General features: G+C 38.3%; 1 protein-coding gene across 3 annotated transcripts in view; it reads right to left on the reverse strand.

The window, feature by feature from the left end:
- EPHA6 (EPH receptor A6) overlaps positions 1-25,288 on the reverse strand; it is an 814,184-nt gene that overhangs the window by 19,766 nt on the left and 769,130 nt on the right. For all 3 annotated transcript variants that reach the window (XM_045785661.2, XM_087861713.1, XM_087861712.1), the window contains one exon: positions 9,986-10,135. In XM_045785661.2, the coding sequence (XP_045641617.2) occupies positions 9,986-10,135 (150 nt within the window). The remainder of the gene's footprint in view (positions 1-9,985; positions 10,136-25,288) is intronic.

A 25,288-nucleotide genomic window follows, 5' to 3' on the forward strand; every position in this document is an offset into this window, starting at 1 on the left:
CTCAGGAGCAGCAACTGCTTCTTTTTCCTGTATGTTCCCAGCATCTAGCACAATGCCTTGTCAAGTACAAAAAAGGAGCTTCAATGGTCACATATGTGATGTAGGAAAACTGTATTTTATGGGCAGCTTGAGAAAACCTATATTAACCTTTATCTTCATAAACATGTCTTTTGTGAGCAGCTTTGTTTTATAGGTATTTTCTGATTTCTTAGTTAAGGACTGACAAGGAGCCGGAAGCATATGGGGTGCTTTGTCTAAAAGACTAATTGAGGTTTGTTGTTTTAGGATATGAAGGGGTGATAATTAACTAGAGTGAATTTTATAACAGTTTGGTTTATGATAGTTGTAGGCTGTCATCCTTTGGAGAAGAGTTATATAAGGTTAAACCCTTATTTAAAAATGCAAGAAGAAAATTAAAATAAAGTGAAAAAATATGAAAATGACTACAGTAATAATTTCCATGCAGAGGTAGAAGGAATTAGATTCTGTCAGAATTTATTATCTAAAACCTGGCTGGTTATTCTAGATAGACCGTACTGGTTCCTTGTCATTGACACCGCAATTTTTAGCAGCCTAGAATCAACAGAAGGCTCAGTTGGGGCACGTAGCAGACTGTTCTGCTCTTGCCGAATCTGATGAGTTTTCCAATTGTGTTGACAGTTTCTGAATCAAAGCAGGCAATGTGCACCTTTTATTAAATCAGGCAAACAAGAAGTAGACCGTCAATATAAAGACGCTGAGACATCCCTGAACAATACCATTGAACAAGGACTGCTCGGGCTGTGCAGGGAATCACATTTTTATGTTATAAGACTGCTAAGTATCTCCAAAAAGAAGCATATTGAATTTAGTTATTCATACTTTCTTTTAAAAGAAACTGTCTCAAAATTTTAGTCTACTGAAACGTACATTAGTAAATGGAATGTGAAATGATTTTATTTTTATCTTCCCTCTAAATATTTGTCATGGCTTTGTGGAAAACTTATACTCTCAGGTAGAATGGGGATGGTGAAGCAAAGGGTCCCAGTATACACTTCCTTTTTAGGATAGTGATTACTTATATATATTAGGATATTTGATTTGTAATACAATAATACTGGAAACACTGGTAATCTATTTTCCTGATATGCAATATAAAGGTTGTGTCTACATGGGAGAGAAAAAAAAGAAAAAGGAAGGAAAGACGTGGTTATAAGGAAATAATGTTTATAATCTTATACGGATTTTCTTATTCAGTATTTTTCAACATCCAGGATTTAAAATTCAGTGAAATGCGATCAAGAATGAAATTCAGGGTACAGTAAGAAAAAAGGGTACAGAGTAGTGAAAGAAAAAGGTACAGGAAGAAAACATTTTTTTTTCAGAGGCTCATCTGTAATTTGTAGATCATTAGGGCATGGAAACCTAAGATTTCTTTTTTAACTTGAAGATAAAAAAATTCTTAAAAGTCTACAGTTAAGGCAGTTCCCAAACCTCACTTTCTGGAACTCACCATAGAATGTCAAGGACCTTTTTAAAATGAAGAGTACTTGTCCTCAGTAGCTTACCACCTTTGAGACTGTTGAATGAGAGGACAAAATGGGGAATAATAGAAGTGTAGGACTCTCAGAGGTTAGAAGTTGTTGATAAGATTTGTCATTTGGAAAATCTTTTACCCCTAACAGTTGAAAGTCACACTTGTTGTGACAGATAACTAACACTTCCAATGTAAGAATGTTTCGGTTTGTAAGTCACGCAAAGAGCATTAGTGAAGGAGTCCCCTGAACTGTATCAAAGTCTGAAACTGTCACGGACAAACTCATTGGTTGGGCAGGTGTCTGTCTCCTCATTAACGAAGAAAAAAGAACTGGTTTCAGCGCTTGCAATAGTACCTTTTAGCTCAAAAAGCTGTTTCTAGAGTCACTGAAGTCTGCAAACTGAAGTCTGCATCTGCAGGGCCTTCGGTAACATCTCCACATCTTCAGGTTCTGTAACCTCCGGTCTAGATTTGGCCTTGATGGAAAAGGACTATATCCCACAGAGTTCCAAATGCAGGAGACAAAAATCCAGACAGGGCCAGAGACTACGCTGGCAAACTAAGACTAAGAAGCTATGGAAATATAGTTTATGAGACAAAGAAAAGGGGGATTTTAAAAAATGTCCTCTTTGTAAATGCTCCAAAGAGAGCAAAAGATGGAATAAAAATTTTAAGAGCTAAAGATTATAAATATATTTCAATATGTAAATATATTGAAGGTATAATTAATTTTTTATGAAAACATTACTGGCATGTATACATTTTCTAGCTTTGTGGTCATTTAGTTACAAAAAGGTTTCCCTTGAAAATTACCCTGTGGTAAGAACATATTGGTTATTGGTTTCCTCTACTTGGAACTTAACCATTTGAATTATTCACAACGGTGACTGATTGCCTTTCATAATATCCCCTATTACTCTTGACTCTAGCAGACATGCATCATGCTAGTCTAATTAGTACGTATTTGATTAAAATACTGCTATTGCCTATGTACCGATAGAAGTTATTGAAAAATTGAGAAAAGGAAGGCCATTTTGACAATTGCCTTGATATAGTATATATTCAAATAAATGCAAAAGTTCCCTCAGTAATATGGAAAGGTTGAAATAATGGGACTGGGCCTTTAGCAATTTCCTATATCTTACACAGATCATTTCACAGAGACCATTACATAATAAAGAAGAGTTTGGAAAATCTAACCAGAGACAAAAATTGGAAATGACTGGACTCTCTGAGTCATAAAATCATACTGCATTTCTAGGTAAGTGGATTCTACCCATCCACCACTCTTAGCTGAAATACTGACCTATAATTGTAAAGGTTATAGGATTATAAGGACAAACAAGAAATACGGTAAAAGGTTATTTTCTTCCTTTATAAATTTTGAAAAAAGAAATCAATTCCAATAAGGTAAAAAGGTTCTTTTCAATCACATCGCCTATAAAAAGAAAACCCTGAAGATAAACTCCAATTTTTTTTCTTCAGGCGTTCGGGCGCCGGGAAGCGGCAGCCACCTGCACGGGGGAGCGGGCGGACTCATGGACGGCACCCGCGAGAGAGCGGACTGAGACCGATAAATAAATAAATAAAATCTTTAAAGAAGAAGCCCACATCCCTAAGATCCCTATAAAAACAAGGGGCACGGCCTGGGACCCAGTCAATAATTTGGGCTCTGGACAACCCCGCAACCTCTCATCAGAATGACAAGAAGGAGAAGCCCCCCCCAGCAAAGAAAAGACAGTGAGTCTGTGGCCTCTGCCACAGAAATAATGGATATGGATGTAACCAAATTATCAGAAATGGAATTCAGAGTAACGATGGTCAAAATGATGAGTAGAATTGAAAAAAGTATTAACCAATTTTTTTTTTCAGGTAAGCTTCAGAAAGCAATTTAAAGCAAGATTATTATTCCATAAAAGCTTTCAAAAACTAAGGAGACTAAACCCCACAGAAACACTGAGGCAGCAGTATGTTTCTTAGTAAGCCTCAAATGAGATGTTCCCTAATACTGGCTCTCTTTTTGGGAAAATGAACCAGCTTAGTAGCATATGCCTAAATGACACCATACCCACGAGAAATTTGGGTTTCAAATTGCTTCAAGGAGTTTTTTTGCTTTTTTTTTTTTTTTAACAGCATCACGTCAGGGAAAAAACAAAACAAAACAAAACCCAAGACCCTGGTCTTGTGTTCAGATCATTAGTTCGAGCCAAGTCGCCTCTCATTTATGTGGTGTTAGTTTTTTTCCCTACATATTAGCTCTGTGGGGATTTGGTTATTTAATGTTGCCTGCTGTTCATGTTTTGCTTCTATTTTCTTCTGTTAAGCACATTATACAGTGTAAGTGTTGGAAGAACCGCAGTGCCCTTTGGTGTCATCTTTGGAACTTGCTTGGCTCCTAGCATTACACTGTACTCCCATCGTATAATAAACAACAATTACTTTGAACTTGGGTGAAAATAACATAAAACATTACCCAGCAGTACCTTTAAGAAAAGAAGAAAAAAAGCTAGGAAACAGCAAGGAGCTATACACCTTCAACATTATCTGGGACATGCTTCTGGTAGTAGGCTAAATTTGTCCATCATTAGAATCTGATTTTCAGCTACTGCTGTATATACTTTTGAGAAATGTAATAAATATGGTACATTTCATAAATTTTTAATATCAAGACATGGAACACTACGAGAAAGATTTATAGTTCCAAACAACAGCGAGTCAATCTGCATTCTTTTGCTAATAGAAAACAACAAAAACACTTCTCTTGTGACAGAGTGGCATACATAATTAAAGATGCTTTCATTTCGTTATGCAGAACCTCTGTGGTATAGAGAGTCCTTTGAAAATTAGACTTCACAGTATATGGCTTAGAGGGTAAAAGCGTGCACTTTGGAGTAAGCAAGGGGCTTGAACTTTAGTTCTACTATTAACTAGCTAGTAACCTTGGGTAAGTTATTTAAACTTTTCTAGAGAGTGTCAGTTCTCTTATCTAGAAAGGGGAGTAATAGTATTTATTTTAGATAATTATTTTGAAGATTAAATGAGCTAATAATCTAAAATACTTGGCTCATAATAAGCTCAGAAAATGCAAACTATGATTATTACATTTGATTAATTAAACACCTTCTACGGACCAGGTATTTCACATACATTATCTTTAATTCTTTTAAATCCGGCAGTTGAGTATTCTGAATCCTGTTATGGATAGCATCTCAGAAAGCCTAACCCCCCTGCCTAAGATAACACAGCCAGTGAACTGCAGAGCTGGGATTTGAATCCAGCTCTTTCTAAAGCAGTGGCTCTTCACTGGCAGTGATTTTGCACCCCATCTCTGACTGGGCAATGTCTGGGGCCATTTTGGTTGTCATGTCAGGGAAGGTGGTAGTGACATCTAGTGGATAGAGGCCAGGGATGATACAGAACACCCTACAATGCACAAGGCAGTCCCCCCACCCCCCCGCAACAAGTAATTACTCAGCCCAATATGTCAGTCTGTCAATAGTTCTGAGTTTGAGAAACCTTGCTCCAAAGCACTCATGACTTGCCAATATACCAGCTGCCTCACTAGAATACAGTGACGCGCCATGTTAATGTCTTGGTGCCCTTTGATACTGCAATAAATAAAGTTGCTCTTGAAAAACAATTTGTACTAAAAAAGGACAAAATAGTATCTCTCTGGCAACACGACTGCTTTCTTTCGGGGACTTACCCCCTCACTGCATGTGGTTATGGGGAAAATGCCAATGACAGCGCTCCACTGGCTTCTAAAGGCACGGGCTGGTACATAAAGCTAGCTGGGCCAATCACAGTATCCATCTTCCCGGCCTGGTTTTGGTTCAGGGTTGGGCACGACCCTGACAGAGCCAACTAGAGTCTTCTCTGGGATTGGTAGGTGAATTTTCACAGAGGAAAAAGGTTTCATTCTGCTGAGGTTGCTAAGCTGGAATGCTGAGCCCTGGAGTGTGAAGAATACAACAAAGAGGACCTTTGCAGTACGAGAAAAGGAGGTCAACGGACCCAGGGAAGCACTACAAACCCTGCATGATCCCCGGGATTCAGCACCACTAAAATTCTTAGTCTTATGAATGAAATTTTTAAAAAAAATTTTTACTCAAGTTAGTTTATGTTGAGTTTCTGTCATTTATAATCAAAAGAATGCTGAATAATAGAGTATGCATGCTTTTTTCTGGCATATATTAAAAAAACCCCAACAATTATGTCCCGTTCAGAGTGTTGCCTATTTAAAAAAAAAAAAAAAGAAGGCATGAGGACTACCCTTGAGGAATGCACATTCTCCTTGGGGGCAGGGCTAGGACTTAGGAATATCAGAACTTCACATCCTCATCTACACAGTGTCCTCCTGGAGAGCGGGGCCTGGGTTTTCTAGTTCTCCCTCACCGCCCACAGGCGCACCTGGCCCAGTGATTGGCACATGTTTAATAAGTGACTGCTGAGGAGCTAAGCGGATGGCACCTGCTGTTATGTTTGTTAGGCCTTTTATGGACTAATCTTGTATATTCTTTTCTCATTTCCTTTCCCTCATGTACGATACCACTGACCTTTGGGAAACTCATTATATTATTCACTAAAATAGATTCTACAAACTCAGAATTGTTCACTGTAATAAAACATGCCATGGTATACAGAATAGAGGGACTCTTTCATAAAAACGATCTGAAATTTCCTAAACTCATTTAAAATCATAAAACATGTTAACATTCTGTATTCAACTAAGCCCATAGCTTAAACTCACCAAAATGTAGTAAAAATATAAAATATTCAAACAGAACGTAGTTGGATTTTTATTGTCCAGAATATTACTTTCCTTATTTAAAATGCACCTTGGCAAACAAAAGACTATACTTTGACCAAACAAACGAGAAATGCAGAACAGATAGGGAATAACCAGTATTTGGAGAGGAGCAGCTGGGAAAGTTTTGATTAAGCTATTTCTGCTTCCAAACAGAAATTCTGGTTACAGGATCTGTCACAGATATGCTGACTTCCAATATGTTAAGCTAAACAGAATTTCAACTCTTTACAGCAGCAGCAAAAAATAGTCACGAGATACATAAAAGATTTTAGCTCTTACCACTTTGCTCTGGTCTTGTATTGATCTGAGGACCTCAAGAGTTTGAATCCCTCCCCCACCCAGAACTTTTTGTTCTCCTATTTTCAGATTCTTGCTTGAATACTGTTTGGTAACCACTCAGAGACAATGAAAATTTCCAGCTTAGTGCCTACCTGGCCCTCAAAAAACAATCAAGCTCTGGGTGGAGGGCGCGTTCACGTTCAGCCCTGGGCTGTAGGCATTGGCAATCCTGAGCAAATGAGAATGGCCTTAATGTTGGGAGTTTATTACTGGCAGCCGCAGCTTCTTCTGGTTCCAGATATGGTCTCTGTGGCCAGATGAGGTCTAATAGACAGAATCATTCTCTAAATGGTCATCTTGGCCACAGATCATCAATATCCGTGGCCAGAATGGCTGGGTCAGTTGTTGGGCGAGATCCGAGAAGGGAGGGGTCGACAACAGAGCTGGGAACTCTCTAGGCAACAAATAAGAACGATTTACATCATAGTCTATGTTGGAAATTACAGATTTGGACCTTTTCCCCTCAGAGGCTGCCGCTCTCCTAAAAAATCTGTCTTGTGCTGCGGTATCTTAAACGTGTACCCGCTGTGTTCTGTGGAAGTCCTAGCTCCTTCTCGGTCCCTCCGCAGAGATTCAGGAATGTGCTAAACTTCAGAAAAGAACCATCTGAATCATTCCTTTGCCGAGACAAGTATGACCATTTTTCCAGAGATGATACAAATCGTAGCTTCTTATTGTTAAAAGGGATATTAAAAATCACCTAACCCAGTCCTTTTATTATATTTATTGGTCATGAAGCTTAGCTGCTTTGAAAATTAAGTGGCTTTCATGGTTGAATTATAGTCTTCATAATGATGGCCATGGTTACTTAATTGGCGGTACAGCATAACCTAGCTGGTAAGATGATAACCCAAGGGGAAGGAAAAATAATGGAACTTCTCTTTATGTTTTTTTAATCTCATCCTACTATAAGAAAGATTATGTATAAACGTTTAAGAAGAATAACTAATTATGACTTTTATGAGAATGTAATTGACAATATATATGACGTATTCCAAAATCAACCCCTAGCATTTTTTTATCCTCTTTTTATGTTCTTTTCCCCCAAAGCAGTGATTATCAAGTGACAATACTAGTTTTTTTCTTATTTACTTTGTTTACAGTCTGTCTCCCCTCCGCTGGAATGTGAGCGCCACGAGGGCAAGACATCACTGGCCCTCCATGGGGAGCTACATGGACTGTAAACCAAACCACCAAGGAAGAAGCAGTTATTTCCTCTTCTCTTTTCCTTGCCCATGTCTTATTCTAGAAGTTTATTAGCATGCCCTCTAAGACCACCATCAAATCACTTACTATATGATTCTAGGGAATCCTGTTGCATTTGTGGGCCTCAGTTTCATAAGCAAGTTGGAATTGGGCTGGACTAGATAATCTTTTGGTCCCTTCCAGGTATAATATTTGTTCTCTGTTCTATTTCTAGTTCCAGGAACAGAGAAGTCACCCAACAAATATTTTTAAATGAATATATTAGTATGGTAGTACTGGTACATGATGTGCAAACAAATATATGTATGTCAGCTGTGAACGCTCAAGAACTTTTTATCCGTAAGGGTATATTATTTGTAATGTTTGGAGCCTATGAATTAGGCATTTTTTATTTGAAGTCTGCTGGGGGAACTAGTTAAGGGCTAAGTGGGGTACTAATGAAAGAGGGCACTTGAAGTGAGGGCTCTTCTGTGCAGTGGAGACTGTAACTCACCGGGGAAAGGATTTTTTATTCTGGAGATTTGTTTGAGTGGCCTATTTCAGTCATGAGAAAGCAGGATAAGTAGGCAAGCATTATCTTGGGCTTAGGGTAGAGCAGGAACTATGGTGACTGAATACAGGGCTTCCATTACCTTGGATAACAGGTTTAAAAAAAATGAGTTCCTTTAAGTTTATTAAAGGGGTAAATTTCTGCTTCTGAGATTCAATTTTAAGAAGAGCTGGAGAGGCAGTCACAAGTTGTCCCAAACAAGGCCCAGGGGCAGAAAAGAGCAATGAAGTCCTTCAAATAAAATTCCCTGAATAATAGTGGACTCTTGGCAAATGACCTGGATCCAAAAGTCTAAGTTTTGGGAGTGGAGCAAGGGTCGTGGGTTAGGGCACATGCTATACTTAAGGGCAGATGCCCTGCAGGACCTAGCCACATGGGCTCTGCACTTTGATGATGTGCTTAGGAGAGCAATGATTGAACAATGTGTATGACCTGAAACTTGCTGTCATGTAAGTTTCTAGACCCAGCATTCTCTGCCAAGTCAACAGGCCCCCATAGGCCGGAGCGGGACTCAGCTTCTAAAGTCACACCGACGTGGAGAAACAATAGTCGTGGTGAGCTAACCAAAACTCAGTCTTCTCTACTCCCGGTATTAAAACTTTGTTTGTTACTTGGTTAAGTCCTTTAGATACTTGGACAACTTGAGATTGGGATGGAGTAATGAATGAGGTGTGAGGTATGGAGGGAATGCCCAAGAAAATGACTAGAAAAAAATAAAAACAAACAAAAAGAGATGAAAATAGTGTTACTCTGTGTATGGGGATTTTCTATAGTTAAATTGTCTTTTTTTTTTTTTAAACCTGTGAACATCCAGAAGCACATCAGAGGTGAGTTCCCATTATTATTGAGGAAGGCAAGTAAGGGGACAAAGTCCAAATTCTGAGATGAGAAAGTGTGAAAATAAAATATATTTTCAGTTATGACAGTATACTTATTTGCATTGTCAGGGTACCTACATTTTCCGACTACCATTTTTATCTCTTTGGAGGTCCTAGAGATCAAATGTGTGTTTACTTCCCTGTTGTATAATATTATTAATCATCAAGGTAATTTTTATAGGTAAAACAGAAACAAAAGAAATTGCATAAAGGGTCACATATCTGAAAAGAACCACATCAAATGTCATATTGATAATGCATTGCCTGAAAGCACTTGCTCTTTTTCTTCTAAGTAATATCTAGTTTAAATTAATTTGCTTTTACAGTGGCGCATTACATTGCCCCCAGGAGGCAAGGAAAGGTAAACATTATTCTTAGCTTTCTGTTACTTGTAGGCCAAGACCGTTGCATGAGCAGAGTCATGCTGCATTAGAGCCACGTGTGTAGGCGCCTCGGATGTAAGATGTGGATCAGGTACTCCCATGACAAAGCCCATCAGCTCGCCCCTCTGACACCGGAACAGCTCAGAGTAAAAGGTTACTTAGCTTCTCAAACTCAGCCGCAGACCCTGAACAACTCTCAGGAAGAGAAGGGCTAATCTGAGTGAGGGCAAAAGACACATGTACTCTTCAATGTTAACGTGGTTATACTCACAAAATGGCAGTTTAACTATCGCTGGCACTTACATCTTGGTTAGACATTTCCCAGTAAGGTCTCTCTCCATAGGACATGACCTCCCACATGACAATGCCATAGCTCCATGCATCACTCGCTGAGGAGAATTTTCTGTAGGCAATAGCTTCTGGGGCTGTCCACCTTATGGGAATTTTCCCACCCTGGAAGACAAATTGGAGATCTCTCAGCTGGCTCACAAGCGTATTAAAAAATGAAGTGGCAGTCCAATTAAATAACTTTTGTTAGAAAGATCTAAATACTGCATGATACCATTGGCATTTTAAACAAAAATACGAGAACCAGAATAATGTTAAATGTCAGAAATATTTTTTCCTATAATAATTATTCAGCACAAACAACTTTAATGGGAAATAAGTCACACTTCAGAAATATTTTATTTCATTCGTTGGAGGAATTTATTTTCACTTTAGATTCACACAATTAAACTCACTATCATGCCATTTGAAGAAAGTTCTGGATTATAGCACATTAAAACTAAGTATCATTCAACATTCATTAAACATTGTATTACATGTATAAATAATAATGAGAATAAGTTCTACTTAATTGAAGATAAATGGTTAAATACAGAACTGAAACATTCTCTGCAATTCAATGTTTATCAGAACTTTCCCTCTTTCCTTTTTACCTACGATTACATTTATTTTAAATTAAAAAATCCTTTAACATTACACAAGAGCACCTGAGAAGGATAATTTTTCTTTAGAACACTTTAGGCTAGTTTATATTCTTGTTCTTCAGTGTTCAAGTTCACATTTGAACATATTAAAGAGATGAAATTGCATGAATTTAATCTATATTGTTCAGGTATTAAAGCCCGCTATTGTGTTATACTTATTTTTTATCAACATTTATTACATTTTATCTCTCGAAACACTCTATAAATCCCTTTCTACTGTAATGACAAGAATAAAACAATTCATCCATTTGATTTACAATCTTTGAAATCTTCACTGCTCTGAACAGCAAGTCGAGCGGAGGAGAGCACCCCTGACGCCACTAGATGGCGGAAGAGAACAACGAGCTGCGCCCAGACCGCGGTTTCTCGCACCGTGGAGAAGGAGTCAGCGGGCAACACAGATCTTGGACTGTCAGAAGGCTCCACGACGACGGAATTGTTTCATCAATACCAGCACTTCCATGATCACATCATCTGATCACCCACGGCGCTCAAAATCTGGTGTGAGGGTGAGCAGGGGTGGGAGGCAATAGAGGGTGCATTCTCTGGCCCTTGAGGAAGTTAGGTCTGACACCTTTAAAAGGTGAAGCCATGAATCGAGTAATCTAAACACTACTTTTTTCGTAATCTAAGCATTCACTTGAAGAGAAAAGCGATTCATCCGAAATGGGAATAATTGGGTTTCACCAGGCAAATGAGAGCATTAATGGAATCCTCATTTTAAAGACTTGCAGCAAGGAACCTTGGGGATAATACCTTGAATTCAATCCCCTGATTTTACAGGTGAGTGACCGAACCCAGGCTTTAGAGATTTAGAGATTCCTCTCCACATTACTAAATACATAATGTCTACTAATGTTATCATACTAGTATTATGGGGTATGGATATAAAGATGTAAATACTTCATTGTGGGGGAAAAGCTGGGCCAAACGAACTTTAATGTTTTAACACTGAGCATCTGATAATCCTATGTCATCATAGTATAGTGGAAGGAAGCCAGAAACCTCCAAGTCTGGGTTGTTCACGCTTCGTGTCAGTACCAAATTAAGGCCAGGAAATTAAATTTACAAAGTTGGTGATAGTAGTTTAAGAGGGTGATGGGTGGGGGAAGGGAGGTGCAAGAGGAGGATTCATTTCTAAACCCAGAGTAGAGTTGCCAGATAAAATACAGGATTCACAGTCAGATTAGAATTTCAGGTAAATAACAAATACTTTTTTTTAGTCTATGTCCCATAAAGGAATATATTTTTGTGTGTAAGTATGTCCCAAATATTGCATGAGGCATTTACACTAGAAGAAATTGTTTCTTTGCAATTCAAATTTAACTGGGCATCCTATATTTTTATTTACTAAACCAAGCACCCTATCACAGAACATGAAAAAATAATTCAGAAATGGAAATATTGTAAATGATCCAACACAACATTAGTGTTCTGAAAAAACCACCACAACAACAACTAGTATGGTCTCTACTTCACCAGGGGACAAGGACACTCTGACTTGTATTTGTGCCACCAGTCCTATAGCAGCCTTTGTTTTATGGTCTATTTGTGGCTAAAGCACCTTGGTCCTGTGACTCTGCATTCTGAAACCACTTAAGTCAGACTCCGGTTTGTTCCAATATGGAAGCCACACTTCCAGAGAATGAAGGCCAAATTGGTAGCGTTGACTTCAGAACAGATGCAAGAACAGCAGTCTCATTTGACATTTCTGACTCTGGATCTTTCTTTGTCTCTCTGGCAAACAATTGCTAATCTGCTGGAACAGTTCCTTTGCTGAATCTTTGTGAGTTTTATTAAGACAGCCTAAAAAATGTAGTTAAGGGTTATTTTAGGTGCATTCACTTATAAATGATATCTCATAAAAATGATTCACACATAAATTTATATTTCATGTAAGTTGAAATCACATGTAAATAATAACTTTCCCTTTCCTAAGATTTTTTTTTCCCTCGAGGAGAAGATATTACAGAATATTTGATTAACAGCATTGCTATCTGTTAGGGACTGAATTGTGTTTTCTCAAAATTCATATTTTGAAGCCCTAAGCCCCAAGGTGACTGTATTTGGTAGTAGGGCCTTTTAAGGGGTAATCAAAGTTAAATAAGGTCATAAGGGTGGGCCCTACTCCAATACGGCTACTGTCCTTCTAAGAAGCTGAAGAGACACCAGAGGTGTACAGGCACAGGGAAAGGCCGTGTGAGGCCACAGCAAGAAGATGGCCATCTGCAAGCCAAGGAGAGAGACCTTGGGACTCCAAGCCTGCCCACATTTAGATTTTGGATGTTCAGCCTCCAGAACTGTGAAAAATAAATTTTTATTGCTTGAGCCACTCAGCCTCCGGTATTTTGTTATGGTAGCCCTAGCAGACTAATACACCACCCTTATAAAAACCAAAAATTTTTAGCTAGGATGAGCAACATTGCAAAATGGACAGTACATCTTTATTTCAAATTCTATTCCAAGTGCCATCTAGAAGTGGGAAGTGTGAGCTAGAATAAATCTTAAAGATGAAAATCATCACAGAAGTTTTAAGGTAGGAGATATAATTCTAATTAATAAAAATGCATGGTAACGTGAACCTGACAGTATGCACGGGCTTCAATAATTCTGAGCATATATGGGATGGAGATAAGGAAGCTTTCAAATCTTTTTTTCTAGTGGGAGGATATAGACTGAATATAGTTGATCTCTAAGTGCAAGATAGGGCTGAAACGAAGAGGTCCTTCAGTTTACCGTATGGTCTCTATCCCCTTCCTATTTTAGAGGAAACACAGAAGCTTAGTTCTTTTCCTTTTTTTTTTTTTAATTGAATGGACCAACAAACATTTGTGGCTTAATCTCAGCTACTTATTTTTGCCCATGATCTCAAATCATAGACAGAGGTAATGCACTAAATTACTTTTTTCTCAAAGCATTAACCACCAGATGTTTGTTTCAGGTTTCAGGAATGAACAAACAGTACTTTAGATTTGAAATCACAATCATTGGAACATTACATGTTGCTTTACCATATGTTTATGAGGGAAAAAAGTTACCAATGATACTAATCAAAATGACTGAATGTAACTCTAAAGACTTCTCACTTTCGGGTACTTCCCTTCTGCGGCAAGCTGAATCACTTTGGGAACAAAGGAGAAACAGGAAGTAAGCAAACTGAATCGGGATGGCTACTGAAAAGATTGTTAGCAACCCCTTTTTCCTGTTTTTTAAGTCCTACACAGCCTGCTGTCTTAAAGTGGGGTCATAGCGAAAAAGTGCTGAAGACACAACCAGGAACCCTGCATTTTATACCGGCAAACCCTCTACCCCCTGAGGAGAGTTGCATTATAGTTGAATTTAACATCTGAGGTTTAGAACCTGATCCTCTTATTTCAGTGGAGACAATCAATTGAAATATAGTAAGGTTACAAAGGCTTAATACTGAAACCAAATGGAAAACGTCCACTGAGAAACAAGAACACTCAAGTCTCTCTCCATTTCCTGTTCACTGGATTTGACGGTTATCTTAAAGGCAAATGGTTTGAATAGACAACAATCTGCCTGCAGACTTCCTTTTTCTTTTTTCTTTAATCTCTCTCGGTGGTACCCAAACTTCAAGGAATATAATCATACTAAAGAAAACATATATACTATGCTTAAAGATTAATTTAAGAAATTTCTAATGATGATTTTAACTAAATATTTTTCTTCATGAGCTGCAAATCCTAAGTGAGATGGAACTCTTCTATAATCCATTGTGTGACTTTGGGCAAGTCTTAACTGAGTCTTAAATTTGAGATCTGAAAAATGAGGGGATTTGAATTAATGATCATAAAATAATAAACTCTAGTGAGTTTCAATAGGTGCCTAGTTTCTTGGCTCCCATTAAACTGGTAGACAGGCCATCTGAGTTGGTACCTAGTCCATGTAAACAAACAGCCTGATGACAGACAGTAGAGGAGATAAGCACACTCAGTTTCACATCCCAGACCAATAATTCATGGTCACAGGAATCATCCTGAGTAGTAAGGAAGGGTTAAAATAACTTAATCACTTTTCGTTTAAGAAGGCAACCGTATGAAAATACATATTAGAAAGGCATGAAACCAGGACATTGACTTTTCCCCTTTTTTGCTTTTTACTCTTAGTGGGTTAAAATACACTTAAAGAGCAACCACTGGTTATTTGGAAAACTCATTATATGGACACTTACTGATGTCAGATGAAAAGAGGCATTAGTTTCTTTCCTGAAATGTCATTTTACATGGACATTTCTTGTCAGTGGGATTATCTGTGGCAGTGGTGGTCTGGTTTGGGGAGCAATGGTGGAGGAACTGGCACTCTGAAGTCTCCTGCCGTAATTCAATATGGTGCCCTGGGAAGTCAGAGCAAATCACTCTCTCACATGCTGGTCACACAGACAACCCTCACTGGTGGGTTATTCTTCTTTCTCTTGAGAATTACTGATCTTGAGAGGTCAGTCCATCTCTAGTTTGTATTCCCAAGTCAACAAATCATAATATTATTGTGCACAACTACATTATATTGTGTAAGCCTTTTTAAAACGACATCCCCGCTCCCTCTCAGAGGGATGTGTAATTCCTCCTTCACTGAAGTTTATGATCTAGGGCAACTTTGGTACAGTGTGAAGTTTTATCCTTTTCTAAAATACGAGGATAATACCTGTCCTTCTTTGAAGAAAGACGGAGGACTATGATGGAATGAATTTATCTGTAGTCACAAAGGAGAAATCTTATAGGTTTCTGGATAAGATTTATTAAGTGGATTAAATGAGATAGTATACACGAAGCACCGCTTAGCTGCCAACATACGGTAGGCACTCAGGAAATGTTACTTCTTCTTAATTTGTGCACTTAAAATGTTTCCTATGTGGACCTGCTTGGCATCCCCATTCTCCAATCTGGAGTCACTAGCCCACCCCCTACAGTGCCAGACTCAAGGGTGATCTTCTCACACAAGAGTTTTTAGGAGCCAGGCGAAACAAATCAATCATTGATAGATAAGCTCTGACTCAGTTCTTCTAATTTAGACTTATCTTGTCCAGTTTGAGGAAATCTGTCTATTTTGGTTGAGTTCTGTTCTATGCCTACCTTCCCGCGAGTGCACCACCAGTGCCCTCCCAAGACAGAAGACATATCTCATTCATCTCATTCTTTCATAGGTATAATTCTGTCATCAAAGAACACTATCTATGGCTGAATGTTGGCAGCCAGACTTCTGTTTACAGCTGGATCTGCCTGATAATGATTCTCAAAGGATTACTTGCCTTTTCCTGGGTGTTTCTCTTCTCTTTGTGGGGTCTGATACAGTGGATAAGTTACAAACCTTCCCTCCTCACTAATGCACCCATAGAAACACACACACACACACACACACACACGCACACACACACACACAATGTTGCATCAGTACCACATGATTTATAAATGCCAGGTTGAGACACTCTTGCTGTAAGCAGAAGACCCTTCTTGCATAGTATTTTAAAAATGTAAGTCACTGGTTCTTAATAACCAATTTTTATAGGATGATGAGCGCTGTAGAAATTTATGGTAAATAGCACTGTTTTAGGCCACAAACATGAAACAACCATTTTTATACCTTTATATAAGGTATATAAGGTAGAAGACAAAGACTTCCTAATAGTTGTTTTTTGTTCCAGGCTTTATTCCCTGTGCCAAGGACCTTTGTGTGGGTGTTCACTGAGGTCTCAGGGTCTTGGATTTTACTGAATCCAGAGCTGACCAACTGTTCGGCTTTGAGCTGAAATGGGCCTACAGTTAGGTTTTCCATGGCTAAATTCCCCTCCCCCCCAGTGTCTCTAAATGCCTTTAAACAGGGCGTGGGCTCTCCAGAGCCCCACCACTCCACTCCACCATCTCACTGAATCTTCCTCAGACACACTTGCCCTATTTCCATCATCCTCTTGGCTCCTGTAGGCACTGCTGTCCCCTCCCCGACTTGAACTTCAACGCAACCTCCCTGTTCTCGTTATGAAACGAACAATGATCTACTTCTGAAATTTATTTAGACCATGTTTTTCATAAAGAATAGGACCAGATGAGAAACGATTTCAAATAAACATGAATAGCTAAGTCCCCATCTTTGTTTTCTACTCTCTAAAAACATTCCTAACTATGGAAGGAAAGACTTTCTCATTTTCTTCTCCTCACATTATCTACCTGGAACTACACTACATTTCTATTCATTGTCTAAATGCATAAACAGCTCAGTGAATGCTAATTTTTTTGTTCCTGTAATAAAACAGTGCTTATCGTGCTATTCAAAGCCTCAAGAATTAGAATCCTTTTCACCCGCTTCCTCCTAAATTGCTCCTGAAAATAATTCATTGCCACCTATTTCTCAGTACTCTCTTTCGACGAGAACATAGGTGCTACATCATTAAGTGAATAACACTGTTCTGGGGGACGTCTGTTAAAGTAGATTTTCGATGCCATCCGATAAGGCAGATAAAGGACACAATGGTATGTAATGTGCTAGAATTAAACATATACATTATTATGAGGCCATTGTGTCTGAGTGTTGATAACTTAAATACCACTGACAGTAGAGGTAATTTTTTTCAAAACAACCTATCGTTCATTATGGTTTTGTGAATATACTGTGTAGTAAGGTCCAAAGGGGATAGTGGACACTAATAAAGTGAAAAATCCTATTCCTCCCTTCCTGGACAGTAGCACTCTACCCTATATCTTTTCTCTCCTGTCCGTCTCTCTTATTTTTTTCTTTTTAATCCAGCTATACAGAAGACTAGCTACTGTTCTGCTCCCTCCCCAGTGTATTTTAACAAAGTTTTCTTAAGCTTCTCATCTATACTACTAATGGCAAAGACCTATGGATATTAACACAGAAGTAATAGTTTTAAAAAATGTACTACATAAATCATAAAGGGGAATAAAAGATTTTGGGCTATTAATACTGAGATATTTAATACTTTAAATGCTAATACAATATGTAAAATAATATAATTCTTCATGTATATAACACAAATATCTACAAAGCATTTTTATCTGAATGGCCTCAAATTGATGTATACCACTAAAGAGTCAATACTTTGCTTTCTTATCAAGTTGCCCTGTAAGAATAATACTAGTAACAAGCAGTGATTAATACTTCGCCATCTATCTACTTCCATAATCTGATACTTATTTGTGGAAATATTCGATCCTGAATTTTAGGAAAAGAGACTACATAAAATGAGGTATGTCTATTTTTATACTAGTATTACTTACAAACCCTATTTGAAAACAAATATTCAAAAAGAATGGAGAAAGTGTATAGGACCACACGGCATACACAGTGGTGATTTTCATAAACCCAGGGGTGTTTACTTTGGAAGGAGAATGTGCAAATATAGGGAGAGAAAGTGACCGTGGAGCCAAATGTGTGGCTTCTAATCCCTCTTTTTTTCCCCACTAATTTGTTGTATGATCTTGGACAAGCTACAGAGTCTCTGTAAATTGAGGGGGTTGGACTGTGTGATCTTGTAGCTCCTGTGAAGATTTAATATTCTATGATTTGTTAATACATGAAAACCCTAGTGTGTTAAAACAGAAGGGACAACCTCCACTTCTGTCTAAAGAAACATAGACAAAAAGGGTTAGTGCTGAGCTCAGTGGCTTCCTGCATCATTATTAAGCCCATAGGCACTTTATCCATTAAATCAGACTCTTGTGACAGACCCATAGTGCTTTGACTGAACGTATCTGAGAAGCAGGTCCTCTCTTGCTGCTGTCTCATCAAGTGCTGTGATACATCAGTTCAGAGTGGCCCTGTGACCTCAAATTACCCATTGTCAAAAAGGCTAGCTCTGGGCGTAAGCCAAGGAGGGGAGTGAAGATGACATAATGACATCTTTAGAGGCAGTCTGTTTGGGACCAGTCATTCAACAGAGGAGAGGGCACAATCTTCTGGAAGACTGAGGAAGCATTACTCTATGGAAAGGACGGGGCTGAGGGGCTCACATCCAAAGGTGGGTAAGAACTTGAGAAAAGTCTGGAAGTACCTGGACCTGGAAATACCAAAAAATGTTTATACAGATAAATCTATTTAGAAACTAGAATTTGGCTGAAAGAATTATTAAAATTCTAGTATTTTGAATAAGTTTTAAATTTGTGATAAACTGAATACAATATGGAGGACAGTTGTCTTATGTCCTCAGCATCTTAGTTGAGGAGATCTACACAAACCTTTGTCCATTCCATTATTCCAACATGGAATGCTGCCCTGTCAGTGTTTTCTTTAGCTTCTATTTTACTCATGATTACAGTGATTGCTCCTCTTACGTCTGCCTGTAACACCCACTGTCTGCCTTGCTCATTTGGCACGTAGCACCATGTACCTTCTATGTACTATTACCTGGCTTTTAAAACTGTACTGTCTTCCCAGAATGGTTATAAAAATCTTGAAGGGTCTTTTATTCTTCTTTGTAACCTACTTTACGGTATTTTGCCTGGTGCTATGATTATAACAGAATTTAATGATTATTTGCTGAGGGGATGACCAGATGAGATGAATTAGGCAAATGATGTAAAATGAAAAGCACAGTCTCAGAACCATACTGTATAAATGGAATTCAAATTTCACTTTTTAGCTCCTTCTCAGTCATCATTATGAACTTGGTTAATGATAAGGAAAAGATGAAAGGGCAATTTCTCAATCTGAATTTTCAGTTTATAAACGGCCTCACCCAGAGAGGCACTGAAGGTCACTGGTGGCTTTCATTTACTCATTCATCATTTTTTTATTCCTTTTTGGTCAAACTTTTTTTTTTTTTTAACACATCTCACAGGCCGGGTGCTTGAGTCACAAAGACATCCTCCTTGTCCTCAGGGAGCTCATGTTGCAGTAGGAGAGACTTGGATGTAAACAGACAATGGCAGCACAGAGGGTAAGGGCTCTAACGAAGTCTGTAGTAGAGTCATTTGACAGCAAAAAAAGGAGGATCGGCCGCTTGGGATGGCTATGGGAAGAAGCAGAAAGGTGACATAACAGACGTAAGCTTTAGGTAGAATTTAAAAGAAAAGTAGGGGTTTCACTAGTGAGACAAAGAGGCCAGGACATCTCTTCAGAAAGAACAGAGTTCAAAGGCACAGGATTTTTTCATTTGGGATGCATCTCTCACTATTTTTGTATGCAAAATGATATACACTTTGGTCTGATTTTTTTTGCTTTCACTCTAATTTTATCGTGGCTTAAAGATCTGAATCACATGGTAAAAAGTGTAAATAAGTTCTTTTAATTTTTTAGGTATAAGGGGATGATAGGGATCCTAAACCTCTCTTTTGACCTTTTATATTGAATGTCTAAAAAAAAATTAAATTACTTTTATTTCTTGCAGAATCACCTGCAGTAAGTGTGTGTAATCATGCATCATACCAAGTAGGTTGAAAGGTCTAATTTTACTTGCATAACATATTCACTGTTCTATAGCAGATTTTCCCAGTGAATAAATTTTAGAGAAGCAATGCTTGTAAAATAAGCTTCAGCTTGTTTTGCTCAGGCTTAAGTATATCACTTGGGTTCTGAAGCCTTGTTCATTGTGGACAGCAGATGGCTCTGGAGGACATATCTGGAATGCTGAATGACAGACTCTGGATATACTTGGCTGCAGGTAGAATGAAAAAAGGCACGATCTCTATCATCTTCAAATATCACAAGCCAATGGCAAAGTTTTAGATAAAAGAGGGCCTATCTAGTTGTGGGGTGGGGTCTTTTTTTTGGGGGGGGGGTCTTTTAAGAGATCAACCTGCATTCTTATAAGTCCCTTCCATTTTTACTTTGAATGTCAGGGGCTCTTTCTTACTTCGCTCTGTGCGTTCTTCTCAATCTGTTTTCCTTTTGTTCTCTATCATCCTGTTTTCTTTTACTCTGTTCTTGCTAGTAACTATTTGCTGTATGTACAGAATATAAGCTCCTTGAGGCAGGGGTTTTGTTTGCTTGGTTCTTTGCTGTTTTCTCAGAGCTTAGAAATGAGTCTGAGCATTGTAGGTACTCAGTTAATATTAGCTGTAGGAATTTTGGACATGTAGCATAAGATCATGACAGTACTTATCATCTAATGGATGATAATGACACATAATAAATGATGCTGTGAAATGTGATAGGTGCCAAGGTAGGGGAGAAGCAGGGAAGGCTCGCAAGAGAAATGATGTGTAGGCTTGGACCTTATGGAAGATTGGAGTTAAACAAAAGAGGTGTGAGAAAGGAGGAAAACAGGGGTGGGAGGTAGGGAAGACTGGTCTAGTTAGAGAGAACAGGTACAAAAGAGAGAACGTAATAGATTTAGAGGTATTGACAGAAGTTGCAGTAAAGAATAGAGTAGGAGATGGGGGCTGGGGAGAGACAGAGGCTAGAGAAGCTAGCAGGGCATGGGATCGTGAGGGGCTTCCCAATGCATTTAAAAAAATCTGGATCTTTTCTCACGGCAATGGGAAAGCACTGAAAGGTTTCAAGCAATGGGATGATAAAATCAGGGGTTTAGCTATTTTTTTAGATCACTTTGGCTGCATTGCGAATTGCTGATGGGGGATTAGGGGACAAAGAGAGGGAAGGGTAAAAGCAGGAAAACTTGCCACATCTAGGGAGTTAGTAACATTATTTAATCATTCTGTAATAGTTACATATGGCACCATATTTTATACATTAAAAGCATTTATTTCAATTCCTCTTATTAGATATTTGCCATATTCCAGAGAAGAATGGGATGGCATTTACTCTGCTTAACATATCTGAAATGGAGAGTTCAAATCAATCATGTAAACAAAGTTAGAGGAGGAATATTCAAAAACTAATTTTGGGAATTCTCTTCTCAAGGACTATCATGCACTATGGAAGCATCATTTACATACACTTTACATTTATGTATTAGAACAAATCCTCTAAGGATCTGCTAATTAGACTAGAAACCTTGCTTATATTTAAAATTAATAATGCCATGTTTAAAAAACAGTTTATCTTCTCCCATTTAATCCATAATAATTTTGTGTGATTTGTTAAATTTATAGTTTAAGTAGTTAATCTGAAGGGGAAGAAGGACAAGTGTTCAACTCCCCCCCCCCTTCTTGCTTTCTCACATATATATGTGTAGTGGGTAGAAGAAAGAAAATTCACTCAGAAAGGTTGTTTTTCACTGTTGTCATTTATGAAATTCTATAGGATCAATTTTTAGTTGTTTTCCCCCCTCTGAAAACAAATTTGCTCAGGGAAAAGGACTTCATATGGGCTCAATATTATACTCCAGAGAATTCAACCCAAGGTCAAGTTGTTGAAGCAATTCAAGGCAACAAAACAGCAATTCGGCTTGCCATAACCTCCCTCCATTATTTCAGCACAGAAGAAGATAATTTATTTAATTGTGTTTTTGACATGGTGCTTTTCATCTATACCTTGAGTGTGATATTTATATTTTGTTTTGTTGTTTAGTTCGCTGGTGATTTTAAAGCCAGCGTTGGCTGGAAAGCTTTATGTGATGTGCATGTTGCTATGTATTCAGTTCTGCTTGTCATATTATTGCTCTAAGTAAAACATCTTTCACAGCATTAAACTTGTTCTCATATCTTCCTGGTAAACAAAACTGAACTTAAAGCAGAGCCCAGAGAATTCAAGAAGAAAAAAAAATCTACTTGTAGAAAAATACCTGAAATGTTAAACCCAATAATACTATTTAACAAATAACATTCTAATTTGCAGGAAAGCTCCTTTCATTTGAGGATGGCTCTGCTCATAGTTCTCGTATGAAATGTGAGTTTGGTCATCTCCAATTAGTCTTGGGTAGACACTTGCTAGCAGTCCACAACCAGAACCATTTGGCCCAGTTTTACATTATTGACAGGCTCTTCCCAAATGGCTTTTTTTCTGGCATCTGGAGGAAGTTTCAAGTCAGCATTGTAGTGCATTAGCGTAGCTGTCAGCAACGCCTCCCCAGGGCTGACTGCTTTCTGCCTGACTTCAGCCAGGGCTGTCAATCTTCCACTTTCATGAACCCTAAAATGATCCCACCCTCCCTTGCCTGTAGCTCTTCTCAAGCAAAGATTAACTTTCCTAACTTAAGGAGAAAGAGACATACTGAGTACGGTGAGTGCTCGTGTTGTTGATGATAAACCTGGGATAATAGCCTAACTGTATTAAGTTTGGATTTCTGTATTAGGATCTTTGTTTGTTTGAAGAGAAAATCCTAGACACTTCTGTTAAATGATGAAGTTCACGATGGGACCTGTAAAGTGACGTGATTCAATCAACCTATGGGAGTTGAAGCAGAATGACTTGAATGCCACCTCTTAGAAGTGTAACCAGTGGGATGACAATGATAAGGGCAATAGTGATTAACTGGTGGTATCCATCCTAGGACGGAAAAATGCTAAAAACTGATCATTATTAGGCCTATAATAACTGTATGGCATTTATAATAAATGGAAAAACCTACTTCTAAAAGTTTCTCTTTCCTTACACTTACAAGTCAGGGTTCTTATGGTTTCAGTTTTTGCTGAAACATGTTGCAACCTGGAAGCATCATATTTCTATCTAAATGCTCATCCATTTTGACCCGATGCTTAGTTTCCAAAAGTATTATGGAATCTAAACATTGCATCCATCTTCCTTATAAAACTTTCTCATTTTGTCTAATGGGAACTTCTAGTAAGTACTAAAAAATCCTCATTAGTATTTCCCTTGTACCAAATCACTTCAGCAGTAAAGGAGAAAAAGTTCTTCCTCTAATACATTGGTCTTCACAAAGGTTGAAAGATAATAAAATATCTGATAAAAATGCATAGCTTTGACCCTTAAAATCTGTGTAAGTGAAAGGGGAGTGAATATTTCTGAATGCTAAAATCTGTACTACAATCATATTTTCTTGGCAGCCTGATTTAAAGAGCTCTATGTGACAGTCAAGTTATACTAGCCTTGACAGTACAACTGGGTGAAAAAGATTCAGATCTGTTTTTATATTTAATTGGAGTGTCAGGGTCAGGCTGTCAGAGCAGGAGACTTTTGCCAGTTGTCAGAGGGCTACCTTTGAGAACACTAAATTAGAAATGCAGATACCTGACATTATTTTCAACTTGGCACCCAATTTATAAATTTGGGGAAATAGCTAGGTACCTCTATACATTATTTCCATCACCAGTGGCTTCAGGAATTGATTGCACTATGCTAGATGGGGGATGGGAAGGAAGAAGGAAGGATTACAGGGGAATGCGAATGCCAGATAAGTACAAATTATACTGTGCAACGGTCTAGAAGATAGGTAGCCATCATTGGATAAATTCAAATAGTAATAGTAAATGAAAATTATATATATGTATACATATATGCACACATACAGATATATTCTATGATCATGAGAAACATGTTCACGCAGAGATATGTTAAAGCAGACTATCAAAATCAACAAATTATAGAATGTTTGTATTTGTTGTTAGTCTGAAATATGTATTAAATATCAGATATAAGTGCTTAGTAAATGTTTGCTGAAAGAATCTAGTTAACTGTTAGCATCCTCTAATTCAGGAAAGTGGCCTGGCCATTTAATCTGACTCACTGCCCTCCACTGTCCCCTCCTCTCCCCAAGAAGGAATAACCAGCCATCACTGGCATACTAAGCTCTTTCTTAGGCCAGGGGCTGCTGCTACCCTTAGATGGGGAGCTCCTAACGCTGTAAGACTCAAAACTGAATGAGCCTTGTGGGTGTCCTTGTCCTTTAGCTCCTGCTTGGTTATTTGAGCTCAAGCCCTGTCCACTTCTCATACGTTTATAGGTCTCATCAGAATAAAGCAATAGAATTTTTGTTTCTACAATCTATAAACTATGTCTAGCACAGACTGTGCCTTCTTGCATCACCACTATCTGCTGCCAGATGCTCTAGATATGACGTTGCACCCACCAGTAGGGAAACCCTCTTCTTCACCCTCTGACACAACCCACCTGCTTCCTGGTCTTTGGCCTGTGATGTAGCCTGTGTAAGGTTTCCTCATATTCTACTCTTCCTCCTGCTGTATTAGGCTTGCCCTGATCTATCACTGATAGAATATGGGCTCTGAGTACCCACATCTTTTCAGAATTATATTTCTAAAAATCCAATGGTTGTGGTTGGATTATAATATGCAATATTGAATATTTTGTGATTTTGAAGGAAATTATATATATATACACACACACATATGTATGTATATATTATATGTGTATTGTGTGTATTTCTTTTCCTTGATAGCCTACACCCTAGATGTTGTCATAGCTTAAAAAGGAGATGGCTCTTTCTTCGTGGCCTTGACTTGAGATTCTGTTTGTTTGAGCTAAAGTCGATTTCCTAAAAGTTACACCAATGTTAAGGAACGTGTCAGTTTCTATTAGCCTTGTCTGCCTCTTGGACCATGCTGCCGCCCCTGAGGGCTGGCCGGGCACTTGCCTTGAGAATGCCAAGTTCACCTCCACTCATTCAGGTCCATTAGCTATAGGCTCAGAATTTGTGACTTCCCTCACTTCTGAACTGGATCTACCAAACTGACGGATGTGAAACTTGGCATATCACATGGCCATGAAGGTGCCAGGCCACTCAACTTGGAAACAAGGGGGAATTTGCTCACAATTCAGCAAA

Source organism: Ursus americanus, chromosome 4, assembly GCF_024610735.1.
Source record: "Ursus americanus isolate L20-20 chromosome 4, mUrsAme1.1.p, whole genome shotgun sequence".
In the NCBI taxonomy this organism is placed as follows: Eukaryota; Metazoa; Chordata; class Mammalia; order Carnivora; family Ursidae; genus Ursus; species Ursus americanus.